At 35.1% G+C, this 16,826-nt stretch overlaps 1 protein-coding gene across 1 annotated transcript in view; it reads right to left on the bottom strand.

The window, feature by feature from the left end:
* The window catches only part of CFAP47 (cilia and flagella associated protein 47), a 374,253-nt gene that overhangs the window by 16,904 nt on the left and 340,523 nt on the right, over positions 1-16,826 (bottom strand). Inside the window, exon 63 of the mRNA XM_080377676.1 lies at positions 8,324-8,492. Within this exon, the coding sequence (XP_080233802.1) occupies positions 8,324-8,492 (169 nt within the window). The remainder of the gene's footprint in view (positions 1-8,323; positions 8,493-16,826) is intronic.

Here is a 16,826-nt window from a genome sequence, read left to right as displayed (position 1 = left end):
CAAGTCACAAAGATTTATCATTACAATGGTTGTGGTTTATGTAATTCATCACCCATTTCAAACTAATCTAATCCTTAGAACGATCATTTGTAGATATAACCATTACACCTAACATCAATGTCATTTCTCATTCAAGAAAACAAAAGGTCAGAAAGGCTGCATCTACTCTCAAACAGATCTGGAAATCCATGTAAAAGTCAACCTCAAAGCTCATGAGTTTTTTCCCTCAAGCATTTAGTTAACAGTCTAGCTTCCAACATGGCTGGCTTGTGGCCCATTTGCTCATTCCCATTTAAGAGCTCTCCTGCTTTGCTGCTGGGCATGTCAGTACATCAAGCAGATTTGGCCTAAAGAGAGAGGCAACAACATCCATACAAATTGTGACAAATTTTCACATAGCATAAACCACTATCAACCATCTCCAAAGCAGAGCGTGTATAGCTGTCTAATTATTTATTGCAGTTTCTCAATTAATTATGGTCTAAATAAAGCACTACAAAAGCCATAGAGAAGAGCAATAAACCTTTTCCATCTCAAACTCTCACAGTCATCCCATAATTGTAACAACATATAGAAGAGAATAAAAAGGATGTTAAAGTGGCACTTTGACTTCATGAAGTTAAATATCAATTTTATATTTGCCACTGAAAAATTTTGAATCAGCGATGTTTACCTTTATCTGTCATATGCTCCTTCCTGTTCTAATTGTTTCCCTGTCATTGCAAAAATATATTTAAGGGACATGATTGGAAGCCATTTTGCATTCATGTTACAGCAAGTTTCAGGCCATTAAACTGTAAACCCTTTGGCACAGGCTTTGCTCTCTGCTAGGTACTTATATAGCATTTACACTATTTCACATTTAGGCTGCATACACTTACAACTCTTAAATGTCATTGCCATATGAATTTCTAATTGTGGTGCTTCTTTTTAGACTACTGGCTTTAACCAGTATTTTGGTAACTGAATAGGTATTGTACTTCTCTGTGCTAAGGTTGAAAAAGTAGGTGACTTTTTTTTTGCTGTGTATTTTTTAAGAAACATTTTTTAAAACATCTACTTTAAAAATGGCAGTACTGATTTTACAGTGTCTTCTGACTGAAGTGCCTTATTCAAATAAGATTAGGAAGCATGAGATCTTAATAGATATTTCATCATGCATGCATAATTTTTTAAACTTTCATTACTATTCTGCTAAAATCAAAATCTAATTTAAATTGAATATTATTTCTGTGTAAAACAGGAAGATTAACTCATCTTTATTCTCAACCTTATTTAATACTGTGAAATGATCTAGTAACTCTACTGAGTGTAAAGATAAAACCCAGCAAAAGCAGGTGTGATATGCACCAACATCAGTATCTCATGTCCAAAGATAAAGTTGTCATTTGAGAAAACTAAATCACTCTCTAAGTTAGTTAATTGTTTTATTAACTTCAGTACAAGATGAAATGCTTTATCCTTTTTTATAACACCAGATGAGCAATTTAGTTTAAAGAAAAATTAACCTCAGGGCCACATTCACTGTGTGCAAGTCTCACCGATCACTTCGGGGTCACAGAAAATACCCGATAGGTGGTTCATCCAACAATTTAAAATGAGTATCAAGTTACTTAAAATAATCTCTGTTCATTAAAGCCACACACATTGTAACTTGACAGTTTATAGTGTTAGTAATTGTTTGAAGTGGGACTTAAACAAGAGCGCTGGGCTACGTCGCCTCTCAACTTCATTTATCACCAGTATCAAACAGTTTATACGGCCTCCTGGGCAGTAATAACCTTTTGCTAATTTCCTGTTTGCTATACAAGTATCCTAGATTGTACATTCTGTGAGAAAAAAAGTTTGTGGCTTCACTTGGTGGAAAAAGCTGCCTGTTCTGTTGCTGCTGTAGCTGCATCAGGCGTCATTCCGTGGCAGTAGAGATTGCTCTATCCCTCATGGAAACTCTTTAGGTTCAATGAGGAAAATGTTGTGGGCATTGTTACATGAACCTTTTAGACAGGATCCATTAAGCTATCAAAAAAAAAAAAAAAAAAGCTAACAAAAAAAATTAAAAAAGTGAAAGAGCAATAACAACAACAACAAAAAACCAAAACCCAAACCCACCCCAATTTATCAACTTGAACTACATTTGTCCATCTATTTTAAATCATGTACTATCATCCAAGAGTTGGAGACAGTCATTGTGAAAAGAAAAAATGTGCATTTATGTACTGGATTACTGAAAGAAAGACTTGTTTTAGTGCTGCATTTCCTGCTACAGGGGAAACAAGTGTTACAGGAATGTAAAAGAGTTACTGTAACTGCAAACATTTACTTGGGCTAGTGCTTTTTTTAGCACTAGAACCACCAAATTCAGTAATTCTTCAAAATTACTAATTTTTCTTGAAACAGCCTGGAATTCAGTAATTTTCAGAAAACCTTAGACACCCACAACTGTCTATTTTACTAGAATATTTAATTTCAAATGGTAAAATACCAGGTTTTCAAATGCTACTGAAGCCATAAGTATTTTCTTCAGGAGACTGTACAGTTTAACTGCAACAACCATTCTAACCAATACGAAACCTGCAGCAAGAGCAAGTGTACCAAGGTCAGAATCCATGCAAGTGCTTCAGAGCTGCTGCTTTGGGTTTCCAGGTCACACATTTCAGCAAAGGAAAAGATGGATTAAGTTTCAGATTTTTTTAGAATGGTGGTAAATAAAGAGATAGACTTAGAAAGGTCATCTATATAGCACCATATAATTATGGTAGAATATGTCATTTACAAGCTGTATTTACTTGCCTAAGTGGTTCAAAAATTCCCAAATCAGAGGAACTCTTCTTCTTATGCTTAAGGCAGTGCAGTTTATTACATCAAATTTGGAACAATTCAATACTAGCACTAGTAGTAACGAAGTCTAAAGATGAAGGTATTGAATATACTACAATCTACTAGAATAGAAACATAGAGGAGAATCTCTGTTAAGAAAATATTTCTAATATAAACATAGGTATTTAAGAATCGTAGGCTACATGCAATGCATCTCTGGGCCTATTTCACACACTATTAAGAACACCAGACCACAGTCTGAATATTCTTGATAGTCTAAGGGAGGATTTATTGTTGAAATGAATTATTTGCTCTTATCAAAACCTAAACATTCCTGATGACTATAATCTAATTGAAGTGTGAAAAGAGTAGTAATTTGGCTCACCTGGTTGGAGTAATGGCCACCTGCAGAGCTAAATCTTTCTGAAGAACATTTTGAAGAATTCAGAAAAGAAATGCATGCTGCCACTTTTCATTGAATGTCATGTTATTCAAGTAAGTTATTTAACTGTCTTGATAGCTGACTAAGTAATGTTCATGAAGTAATTTATTCAGCAAATACTGGTAACAATCAACAAATATTTTTCGGGGGGTGGGAGGGGTGTTGGCTGTTCAACCCATTCTTACAGATGGTTCATGATTCATAGGATTAATTTGCAGAACACAGATACATGTACTCACTGTAGACTAGAAGCACTACTGAGTTACATGCTAATTATTTGCCAGAGAAATCTATGTTAGGAGGGCACTAAATGTTAGTAGCTAGTATCAGAAACTTTAAGGTAAATGGTATTCCAATTACCTTCCAAACAGTGTTAAATTAGGAAAGTCCAAATAAAATTTGTAAGACCTCCATGTAAGTTAAAACACAGGAAATTACAGATAGTGCATCCAAAAGTCCCTGACCCTCGATTTATTCTGCAGTGGTAACAAGCAAAAAATGACCAATTATGATCAATGTATACAGAATGAAATCAAACCAAATCTTTATGTGAACTGTGGAAGGAAAAAGCAAAGGCAAGAAAACTCATGGATCAAGGTAAAGTCAGCTTAATAAGTGAAGGAAAAAAGAAAAAAACAACACAAAAAAACAACCAAACAAACAAAACCCAAAACAACAACAACCCCCCACACACACCAAAAACAAACAAAAAAAAGCCAAACAAGTGATGCAAAGGCAGTCACTCACCACCTCCCACAAGCAGACCAATACCCAGCCAGGCTCTGAGCAATTTCTAATGAAGAAGATGGCTAACCATCATTTTCTTAGTTTAGAGAAACATTTCCAGGTAGAATTAAAGGTGGCTTAATTGACCTTTGCAGTTCAAATATTAGTTGTTTCACAGCATTGCTTTAGATATAACACAATCAATATCAACCACTCCTTCAGGACTAGCAATGTCTGAATACCCTCACACAGTAACGGTTCCCATATTGTTATCATCTTTTGACATGAGAATTATAGTCTCAATAAGCAAAGTAACCTTTCCTCATGCTTGTGAATCAAAAATTTTGAGTATCAATTCTGCACTCAAAATATGGTGTTGATAATTATAGAATGTGCTAGATTCACTGTCTATAATGAACTTTCTGGATCCCTATTTTTAATCATAAAACTCAGGTCAACATCAACCAGTGGTGACGAACACAGGTGATGTCTTATTTAATGTGAAACTATTTCAATTATCCTATTAACTTTGTTACATTTTCTTTTATTCTGTTTTTTGAGATTCTGTTTAAGAGACAACATTTAGACTAATATTAACCTATGCTAATTAACAAATCTATCAGGAACAATGCAGAATGTATTTTAACCAAGCTGTGGAATATGTAACAGTACCATTTGCTGTTAAGATATGCAAGTTTGCATAGACAAGCTTAGAGACACCACACCTGGGTACTGTGGCTTGCACACTGCATCATTTATTTCCTGAACAGCATGACAAATGGTTTTGATATGCTGTCTTCCATAGGCTAAGTTAGTGATTATTCAGTAATAAAGGTGCACCAGCCTGACTTCTGGAGGGCTTGATAATGTTACCTGCAATCTGGTTCACTCTGACATCTATTTTATCATTTAAGACTTGTTTTGTGTGCCTTCTGCTTTAGAATATCTCTGAAGTCTCACCCATGAATTACAAAGCAATTGCTTGGGTCTCTAGCTGAATTCAGTACAGTGCAAGCAAATTATCTGTAAGGCAGCTTGAGCACACCCTTTTCCAAGGATTCACCAGCCTCCTGGCTGCTCTGCCTTGTGCCTGGCAGCAATTGCTGCCCCAGGAAGCCTTTGCAGAGCATCCCCCTGCCCCAGCTGCATCTTGCTGTCCCTAAGCTCTGTCAGTTTTCTGTTTGGCTTTACCAGCACATCAAAGCCTAGCCCTGTGATGTCAGTGCAGCTGAGGAAGTCCTTTTTTTCATCAGAGCACGTCATAGATTATCTAAGAAGCATGCTTTCTTCACTAACCTATCATTAGTAAAAATATATACTTTTTTCAATTAGACCAGCGCTGTTTCTGATGGCTATTATAAATGTGGACGTTTGATTATGGAATAATACCTATTTAAAAATGCTCTTCAGGCACCATGTCACTGTTTCTTACTTGTAGCTCGACTAGATTATGATGTTCTCTTTCACAGCTACAGAAAAAAGCATGATTGTTTTCTTTACTGGCTTTTTATTGTATTTCATTCTTTGATCTACAGAAATTTTTGAAGTAATTTTCTATGTCACTTTTGCCAAATTAAGATTCCTAACAGCTATTCAAATAATTGTCTAACTTCGATTGTTTTGATATGTAGTTGACTGAGAACAGAAGTTTTAATGATGGTTAAAGAACATTTAATTGCTTCAGCAAAGTAATTAAGGTTTTCTGCCATTAATAAAATCTGCTGTAAGTATTCATTAGTATTAAGTCTTAAAGAATCTACAAAATATTCCATGAAGTGCCTGATCTGCGTGCAGAAAATATAAATTAGGCTACATTATTTAAAGTATATATATACATTCAGTTAATAAAATGTACACACTAAATTCTGGTAAAGACAAACTGTAATTTCTTAATGCTAATTAGCTCCTGAGGACTGGGTTCTCAGCAGGGCAACTAAACAAAAAAAATTGCATGTACAATATTTGGGTTTAATGCTTACAACAAACGAGAAAAAGAAAACTGTAGGATCTTTCTCCATAATCTTAACCTCCCATTTTACTTTACAGCACAATTGTAATGACCCACATAAAACAAAGAACTTACGCTGTCATCTCTGCTACTTTACAGCATAATTATCACTGTTCATTGAAGCACATAAAAATGGCACATAAAAATATCCTGCTACTTACTATTCAAAGCATTTAATAATAAAAATACATTAGTGTTAAGCCTATGACTTTACCCTCAGAAATGCAAAGGAAATTTTACAGCAAGAGAGCTGTAGTCCTTTACTGCAGCAACAGCAGAACAGAGGCAACGCTTGTAAAAGAAACTTCCTCACTGTTTCTAAAAATAGCCCAAAGCCTGAGCCAGTATATTGGCTTGAAACGATACATGCAAGATAGGTTCTTCAGTGTCAGGTGCAACATTAATTGCATTTCACCACCTCTGTTATTATTCCCCAAATAAGAGTGATTTAATACCGGTTTTGTCATCTAACTAAATCTGTCACCCTCAGTCACTAATGGGAATTATTTCAAGTAATAGGAAAGGCAGAAGTAAGTATCTGGTATACTCAACATGTCATCAAGTCTTATTTCAGGTCAATGTTGAGAACACAGCAGCAGAATTACACAGTCGCAGATTAGAACTACAGGGATGAAAGCCTGGGTGGCGAGCAAAGGGGGAAGTCTGGCGCACACAAGAGGGCTATCAACAAGAGCAAAGAGAACACAAGCCTCATCAAAACATTGCTGAAACAGCTTAATACTTCAGGTAAAGTAAGAATGTTAGAGATATTTCTAAGATACTGTGATGGTGTAATATTGGTCCAAATTGCACTTAGGAGCATTAAGTCTTCACTGTATTTTTTATCATACAGGTATAGATAGGACAAGATATTATCTGATATATATATGTAATATGTATGAGAGACTTCCTACACCCACACACGGTACCAAAGGTGGAGATGTACAGAGCAGTCTGCCTAGCTCATAACCAGAGACCATGGTGTAGTAGACGTAAGTTAAAAATCCAATTACTCAAAGCCCATCTGTACTGATAAATTCCTAAAATGAAATTTTGGATTACTGACTGTTTTCTTAGAAAGCTAATAATAATCTTCCAACATCATGTTTATCCCATTTCAGACAAACGTTATATTAAAGCTTTTTGTTAGTGATGGAAGTTAAGCCAAAGACAAACATGGCTAGTACATTTACATGTGTCATGCCCAAAAAAACAGCAGTTCAGTTCCAGAACTCTGCAAATGTGTCATATAGCATTATGTAAATATAAAAGAACACAGAAAAAAATTGTCTTTTTTTATTATTATTTTTCAATGGAAGAGCGACAAGCATCACTGCTGTTTATGTACAAAGACTAATTGAATCAAATGTCTAATACAGTAAAAGAAAACAAGTAGCAGCAATTAAAGTGCCTTCTTTTTCCAGGATCTGAATAAAGTGCCTTCTGCTTTTTCCAAGGTTTGAATTTCTTATCCACTATTGTGCAAGTTGTCACTCAGAGAGATAAAACACTATAGTAATTTGCCGTGCCCCTTTTTTCAACTTTGTTTTGACCATGTTATTTTTTAAATCAATAGTTGTTTCACTTCTAATATAGTAGCCTGAAAACATTGCAGCAGTGAATAGATTTAAAGTGCAAACAATGATATGTGGCGAGTTTGCAATGTTTGCTGCTACTGTATGTTTTTAAGAAACAGTTTTCTTTTAGAGAATTGACTTAAAAATTAATTCCTGAAGCAATAAAAAGGAATAAATTTCCTTTACTACTGAAGGAATAAATTTCTTCAAGTGTTTCCTGACCTTCAGATTTACAGAAGGTACTTGGCTACAAATTCTTTTTGTTTCTTTTGAAGCTTGCTTTAAAAAAGTTATTCCTGGCTTTGCATTCTGAAACTGTCTTCTACAGTTTAGTATCTAGCTTCTAGTGCCTTTGGTCCTAGGAGGTATAATACAAGTAAAATCACTAACCTGGACCTCACATATTCAATCACTTATATGTTCTCCATCAGTTCTTAACATGATTATTTGGATTCTCTGTGAAATGTCATTCTGTCATGTTGTCTGTGGAGCTGGGACAAACATATCAAGATAAGTACCTGTCTCTGGTGTTCATGGTGAAGGGATAACAGAGAAATTAAAGAAAAATACGTTTTTTTCAGCTTGTCATGAGTTACTTTTCAAAATCTAGTTTTATTCTTATCCATCCAGAAGAGCAGTGAGATAATCACAGTGCATGCACTTGTATGTTTCAATGCTGCTTTTTTATATAGGATTTCTTTTTTCCTTCCACTCCTGAAGGTATATTCGTGCATTGCATTCGGGAGGGCTTACCTGAATTACAAGTGTTGCTGTATGCTTCTTGCCATACATCCTTGGCTTGAAACCCACCATTATATGGGTTCCCACACTGCCTGCTGGAAGGAGTTCTCCATCTTGTGGCAGCACGAGGAACGCAGGATCACTGCCTGCCAGAAAGTGCGCAGTGAATGGCTCTGGGTACCTACAGAAAAGCACAGGAGACTATTACGCCTTTTACAATATCTTAATATAATTCATCTATGGTCTAACATTTAGGCCACCATGTGGCATGACTCAGGGAACTTGGCAGCCCATGGAATGCATGTAGAATAATAGCATTCTTACTTACAGAATAAATAGTCTATAGTAATTACTTACATTTATTTATAAATATTTATAATATTTATACACAGGGACCTGCATACTGGTCTTCCATTTCAGACATACCTACATGCTATTATAAATATTGTAATAACTACAGAATAATGATAGCATTTGCCACTAGAAAGGACTCATCTGACCTGTAAAGATATAATAATAGTGATAGAAATAATTCCATGTCAGAGTGAAAATCCACTTTTCTTATTAAAAGCCCCTCACTTTTCCAATCTCTAATCAAATAAAACTGACAAGCCACCCATTTTATTAGATTTTATGACTAGAACTGAATTTGCAATCTGGTGGAGCATTAATAGACTGGGAGGGAGTTCTGAAAGCATTGAAATGAACATATGGAAAATAATTTGCTATCACTGTTTTCCACATTTTTCATATCCCATAAATTAAACGCTTTAAGATGTTGCAATAATAATTAGGTTTCTCTATCAATATTATCATATATCTCTTATTGCAAAGAATTTCTGTCACAGGTGCTGCAGGTCTTCTCTAATTACTAGTTTCATGTCAGTACCATTGCACCCAAAGAAAATGCCTTATTCCTGGTAAAGACAGTGGCTGAGGACTACAGAACATTCTTAAGCCAATCCCAAATCGAAGCTTGTCTATCACAGTTCCTCAGGAACTCTGCCACAAACTTTCTCAGCATGAAAAGTATATACATTTTTCTATTTTCCAGTCATCAAGACTTTACATCGAGTCGTCAAGTCTTTACACGTGTTGCTGAGGACAACTCTATCACTACCTGGACAGAAAGAGAACAAAAGAAATTGCAACTAGAAATACAACAGCATAGTCAAAAAATAATCCATCACACCCTGCCACAGTACAGCAGGGCAAGTATCATGCATGCTTAGAGGGAACGCATTTTCAGTTGATAAAACGTGAAGAATGAAAAACTAACAGCATCTCAAAGAAAAGCTGTTCAAATCTGTTTATTCATGGACTGTCACACCAGAAATAACACTGCTTTTAAAAGAAAATACAAAGAAGTGGAATTTAATATTTTATGACAATTCATATCTCTATGGAAATGTCCCACATTTCCTGGGCAAGTGCTACACCGTGGGTGGTACACTGGGTCTATGTCACCTTGTTTAAAAATAGTTCTCCTTTGGAATATGTTCTCACAGAAGTTTTTCCTAAATTCAATATACTCTCAAGAAATAAAGGTCATACTGTAAGTTTGTAGAAACAAATAGTGCAAGTGCAGAAAATGGAAACCAAAAAGCTTCTGCCTCCTGGAAAAAAAATAAATTCACTAATATTTAGCAGTGCCTTCGGACTTAGGTGCATTAGCAGATTTAGCCCAGCTTTCCCTTTCGGTGACTGCAAGGTGAGCAAAACTACTGAATGTCGGAGACTACATTTCAAGTGTGACATCAAACTTATGCTGAGGTTCTCTTTTCATGGTGCCTAAACTTGTGCAGCTGAGTTTATAGACCTGGGCCATAAGCACTAATCCTGCTACGGCCTGATTGCCCATCTATGTGCCATCTAAGCTTTGACTTTTCACATCTCTATTTCCCACAAGGACTGCTCAGCTGTGAATGCCTAGAGCATACTTACTACACACAAAGGGCAGGCATGGGATGAAATAGAAGTGATGCCTCTTAGACTGGGTAGCAGAGTACAGCACCCATCGAAAACATCTGAGATGAATATTCAAACCCTGGGTCTGGAAATAGTGACCTGAACACAGGTCTTCATTTCCAGCATCATTGCTCTATAGACTAGATTTAGGAACATTTTAAGACTTTCTGTATCTCCTGTGTCCAGTCTCTTTTCTGGGAAGTATTTAGGGATGACATCTCCTAATAAGCACTTTCTGTCTTCATAAGACATACAAGACCATGACTTAGACTACAGATGCAATGACAAAATACTAGGGGAGACGGGACAGGCTGCATGCACAGAAGACATAAGAAAATAAGGACTTTATACCTGCAGATATTGCATCTTAGCAGGGTGTGATGCAACAGTGGTTTTTTTCAGACCATAAATGATTCCACAAAACAGCTAGTCAGAAAACTGGAGAAAAAGCTAAAGTTTTAGTCCCGACAAGGGGGCCAGACACTTTAAAATGAAACTGTCACAAAAGTGATCTATAATTGTGCACATAAGATATTTTCCAAATCAGAGAAAAAAAAAATTATTGCAGCAACCTTGTCAGATCTTAATTTTCATAAAGAAAAATGCAGGAAAACTAATCTAAAACACTTTAAAGAAAAACTACATATTACTTGACAGCATTGGCCCAAGGTACTAGAGGCAGCTATAATTTCTTTCTGTGTTGAGTAAAATACATATACACACACACACATACATACTCACATGAACACATATAGTCATAACTAAAACCTCCCCCTCCCTTCCCCATTCCCTCCCCTCCCCAAAGCCTGGTAGTTTTAAAGAAAAAGTCAAGCCAATTACTGAATGCAAACTGTTCCTCAAAGTAGAAGCTGTGTCCAAATAAGAAAAACAGAAATTCTGGCAAGTTAAATGTATAGCCATAATACAATAGGCCAGGAGGGATTCTGATAAAGATATGGCTAACAGTACAAGAACTAGCAATCAAAAACCTACTCACACACAACCAGAAACAGGGATATTTCACAGTGCCTGTAGTGCTCATAAATCCTTTTTTTTTTGTTGTTTTTGTTTTAAAAATGTATCTAAAGATGTTTTAAAAATGTATCTAAAGATTTCAAGAAAAAACAAGCAGTGTTTTCACTGATGTTCACATCAGGGAGATGATCTGACATCCTGGCTGGCTCACTAGCATGAGTAAATTGTTTTCTTATTCTGATCTTCTATAGTATAGAGAAAGTAAGAAATAAAATTCCCAGAATAGAACCTGCATTTCAGACATTATTGTTTTCAGTGTCTGTATATTTAGTGTATAATTAAAAATTAATAATTATGTGATTTTAAAGTGATTAAAAATTAATTTTTCCATTTTGATTACTGCTTCAGGTAAAACAGCTCTGGAGTCAGTGTCTGGCTTATCATTTCTGAGCCATGAAGGACAGAGATGAGGCTGTCTATATTTTTTCAAGAAGGTTTTTGTTTAACTCAAGGGTGGCAGATACTAACGTACTTCATAAAGTTTAATGTTGTGTAGAGTTTTGAAAACACATAAGAGCCAAGCACAAATGAATTAGTAATTATAAGGGCAGAGGCCATACAAAACAGAGAAAATAAGTGCGTCTTCCCACCTGTGTGTTCCATAACTCCTGTCATAATGGTTTGATATTGCTATCAGACAAGACGAACTCTGCCCTTACTCAAAATAATAAACAAGAGTAACTATTAAATTGAATTGAAATAATAATAGGACAATGAAATAATGGAAATTGATCCAGTATTTAATAGACATATTTATAATTACTGCTTTAATCTTGTTCTTAAATAGCATTGTGCTTAAATAGTAGTCTGTGCTCATCAGTGTTCTCATGTTAGATAATTTTCAAATCAGTAAACTAAAAAAGAATACCTTATGTACTCAATTAAACAAAACCTTAACATTTATATTCTCATAGAAATCTCACTGAAAAACTTAAAAAAAAAATACCCAGCAAATCTGAAAATATAAGCTTTATTAAATTAAGGCTCAAAATAGCTTTAACGTTTACTCCTTTCTTCCTCAAACCCATGAAGCATTAAATTATTTCTGTAGAAATATATTCCTTTATAAAACTCATCATTTTTCAAACTATACATAAAAAATAATACATACTGGTTTTAATCAAATTATTTTGACGTTTTTTTTGTTCCAATAAAAAAAGAATTAAAAAATGCCTTAATCTGTTAAATACATAACTGTTTAAGCAAATAAAGGGTACAGTTTGAAAATGTTACAATGTGCTTCAAAAACTTATAATTTGTAGTTAACATCTGTTGGATGACACAAGAAATTTCAATTATATAGTGAAGTTCTTTATACTTATTAACTGTATTCAGTTATCAAATTCTATACATTATTAGAGGTAATTGGTATAATTTAGATAATTTCTTTTCAACCAAAAAAAATGAAAATGAGAAAAAATTAGGAAATCCTCATTATTTATCTGAAATGCTTGTTTTATACCAAAACCACCTCTGGTTTTGTTGTCCATTCTAAATCCTTAACTCTGGACATCAGAAAAGATTTAACTCCAGTTATCACTCCACAGCTTTGCAAAGGCTGCTTCAGAATCAAGGGACTTTTAAAAAATATGAAGAAACTCTGCATGACAAATGATTGACAGAGAATGCTTTACCAACTATAACATCACTTTTGTTGTACATGTTTGAAAACCAAAGCAGGAACCAGCGGTTTTATCTTCACAAAATATTAAGATTTCTGTCTCATTCCTGTTCTGTCCAGGGGTACTGTATTTGTAGATTGGTAAACTGACTTTTCCTGAAACAAGCAGTGCAGGTGACAGCTCCTGGCTAAATGTGTGACATGCCAGTAATTGCATTATTAAGAAGGATGATCATAACTTTTTGGAAGCTCTGCCACATGCATATCTTTATCGATATTTTCCACTACTCTCCATTCAGACTCCAAAAAATGGAGCTCAGTCAACATTTGTTCTTTGCAGCTGCCACTATGTGGAAGATGCTAAGATAAAGTATTCTAATTATATCTTCAGAATAATGGTAGAATTTTGCAGAACTGGTAACAAAGAGATTGGCATAAGAATCCAGGACTGTAACATGCACAGTGATGTGTAAGAGGGGGTGAGGGAAAGGGTGCGTGTGCTGAGAACTTAATGAACACATTTTCTTGCAGCACACATAATTCTGGCTCATGGTAATTCAAATGAAATATAGAAGTAATTACAGCAAAATAGAAATATTTCTCAAAGTTGTAACCATAAACATTTTTTGTTTTTCCCTTTACAATTAGGGAGACTACAGAAAAAAAAAAATAGTTGCTCGCTATTCTTCACACAGCATTAAAATTAATCTTGTGTGATCAAGAAATGTTTTTAATTGAACATTTATTCTATGCACTAGGAAGCGTGCATAGAAGAAACAATGAAAATACCCACAGTGGTGCTCAAAATATGAAAAGTAGGTTAAGATAACTAAGTCTACACATGCAGTGATTTTAAAGACTAGTTTCATCTTTCTCCTCCTGTCCCTAGTCCATGTGGTTTTGTTGTCTCTTTATTCTAGCCCTGTTCCCATAATTGGGTGGAGCCTTGGATTTTGCAAATAACACTCCATGGAGACCATACAGATACCACGGTGTTTGCTTTTGTGACAGCAGGTGCTGATTAAGTATGCTTTTCTGAAGCATAGTTTGAGTTCACCTGAGAAGTTTCCTCAATGTAACTGTTTGTTACAAAATACCCTGTTTGTGATAAACACAGGATTGGAATCAGAGGTTGGAATGGAAGAATGGATAAAATTTTACTGTGTATGGGAATAATATGTCATTAAAACAATCACTAACAGGTACATGGAAAGCTAGAATTATAAGGGTGAAAGGAGGCTCTGTGTATGAGAAATAAGCAGACAGAATGATCAGAATTATCCACCATCTTGACTAAACACTTAAAAGTAATGTAGTTTACAAAAAATTTTGAAATTAAATAGTGTTCATATGTATCTATGATTGTTTCATGTTGGCTACTGAAGTGTTTGCACTGGGAAACAGGAAAACATTCTGCTGTAGCTGGATATCAGTATTTTAATGTGAAGAAATAAATCCAACTGTCAAAATACCTCTGTTCTGGAAATTATAGTAGTAAATATTCTACACAAAAGAGTTCTGTATTAATGCAAAAGTTCTGATTCCAAAACATAATTGATTAAAATTGATTAAAAATACATTAAGAAGTTATTTTCAGTAAAACAAATATAGAAAGGGCTAGGGCTTTTTTAAATAAAGCATCAGTTTTGGAATTTTTATTCTGTTTCAATTACAGACATCAGCATAAAGAACAAATAATTTCAGTTGGATATCAAAAGTTTCTATAATTTTTATTTCCAAGGATAACATTCTAGCTATTCTTTTTGGTTAATATTGCTGTCATTCTGTAAACCATTGGCATTTAATAATGCATTTGCTATTAAAACAAACACTGATGTTTACACAGCATTACAGGATTGTAGCAAAGCCAATTACCTCAGTGGAAATGTTGCCACTGATTTCGGCTGGTGTTGAATTAAACCTACATTTATGACAAAGTCCAAAAAACATCATCTATGAATGTTAAAAAGTGGCAGAGATTTCTTATTTAACAAGTGAAATCTCCAGATTTGGCTCTTAACCAATCTTAATGCCATTAAGGGGGACCATTCAACAATATGTCCCTTTTGAATTTTTATAGCCGAAAGTAAGATATTGGACTACTCATATATCACAACTATCCTAGATGCAGACAGTTTTTTAAAAAAAGTATTTGAGTTTTCTTCCTATAACAAAACTGTTTGCCTGCATTCTCACTGTCATTAATTATTGAAGCAGATACTGTGCTGTTTCTCAGTGGGGGCACGTACGTGTCAATTTTAAATGTATTAAAAGACAGTGCATTACAGATTCGCATGGACTCTCAGAGCTTTCATTATTGCAGCTCATTGTGAACAGCATAGCAACTACCTCCCATTTGTTCATCATTCACTGTTCCTAAAGCAACTACATCAAATGTAGTTATGGGTCAGCTGGAAAGTCAGTAATTCAGTCCGAAACATTTCACAGACATTGAGGGTTTTGCTGGAGAGGGGAGGAGTGTAGTTAAAGGGAGAAGCCCATATTTGAGTTGCAGTAGCTGTAGACAAAAAGAGAGCTAAAACCATTGACCTCACAGCTTTGTAGTGATCACCAAAGGTGCTCTGTGGATGGCTGAAAATCCTCATTCAACCTGACATATATATGAGAATCCTAATCTGTCTTTAGTAAAATAGTGAGCCTTTTGGGGGGCCTGTGGATCTCAAATATTTTTTCCCGCATCACTATGCACCCTCCTAGCCCATAAAGATGTACAGGTCTTCTCAGTGATGCTGTGCAACCACTCTGGGCTGCAAACAGAGAGGAAAAAAAAAAAAGACACAGCTGCAGAGTCCCTTTCTAGCAGGTTACTCAGAAATACATCTCTGTTTCCCCCCCAGTTACTCTCAAAGTAGCAGTGCCATGAGGTACTCTCCAGCATATGAAAGGAAGACAGAAAGTATCTGTATGGAGGGCAAAAAACCCCCACCTCTCTAAGCACCAGAACTGATTCTCAATGGGATTGTTCTGCTAAATGTTTACTGAAGAAAAACTCCAAAGGGCTGATCATTTTTTTTCAGGGAAGGTCTATGGGATGACACTCCATATCCAATTGAAAATTTTAACCCATACTTCAATGTTTCATGGTTTTATTTTTAATCTAAGTCATTTGAGTTATTCAAGCATTAAATTACATCTGTAATATATGGGTTTCTTGTGTAATTGCTCTTAAACTGCAGATCCAGCATGCTAAATGTTGGTTGGCTGACCATTTTATTTCTATAACAAAACTTCCACCACTAAAATCTTCTAAGCAAATCAAAGATATGATAAGGCATTATAAAACTTACAAAGCAGTTGTTGGCACTATTTATGATGCGGATCTTATCCAGCACATGCAAACATTGTATTTTGTATTTCAAATGTATGGGGGGAAGTCTTGCTATGTAAAATAAATTTGGGATTTGTTTAAGAGAAAAAGAGAATCTGTCTCCCACCACAGGTCTTTCTTTATATAACTATAATGATTCAAGTTTTATAATGGCTTTCTAGAGGACATTAGGTCTCTTCACTACTATCAAACACCTACCAGGAGATTACAGTATTGCCAGAGCAATCACTTCCCTTTTGTTCCTGAAACAGCCCATTCCATTGAAACTGTTAACTTGGACATTGTGATAGAAGCCTTTTTCGGAGTGCTAGTAATTAGTATCACTGACAGCCATCTAAAAGCTGGAACAACTGTCCATGTTAGAGGCACAGCTTTTGGAAATAAGTTCTTAAAAAAAATAATCAGTTGGAACCAAGGACACTTCCTGCAGGGATGATACAAAAGCACGTATCTACAATGAAAGTTAACTGTCAACCAGCATATCTGGCACACTTTCTAGATAGGTAGTAAAAATAGTTAATTTTAAAGAAAAAAAAAGAAAT

Source organism: Falco punctatus (assembly GCF_963210335.1).
Source record: "Falco punctatus genome assembly, chromosome: 2".
Taxonomy (NCBI): Eukaryota; Metazoa; Chordata; class Aves; order Falconiformes; family Falconidae; genus Falco; species Falco punctatus.
Note: the sequence above shows the minus strand (reverse complement) of the source record. Positions and strands in the feature narration are given on the sequence as shown.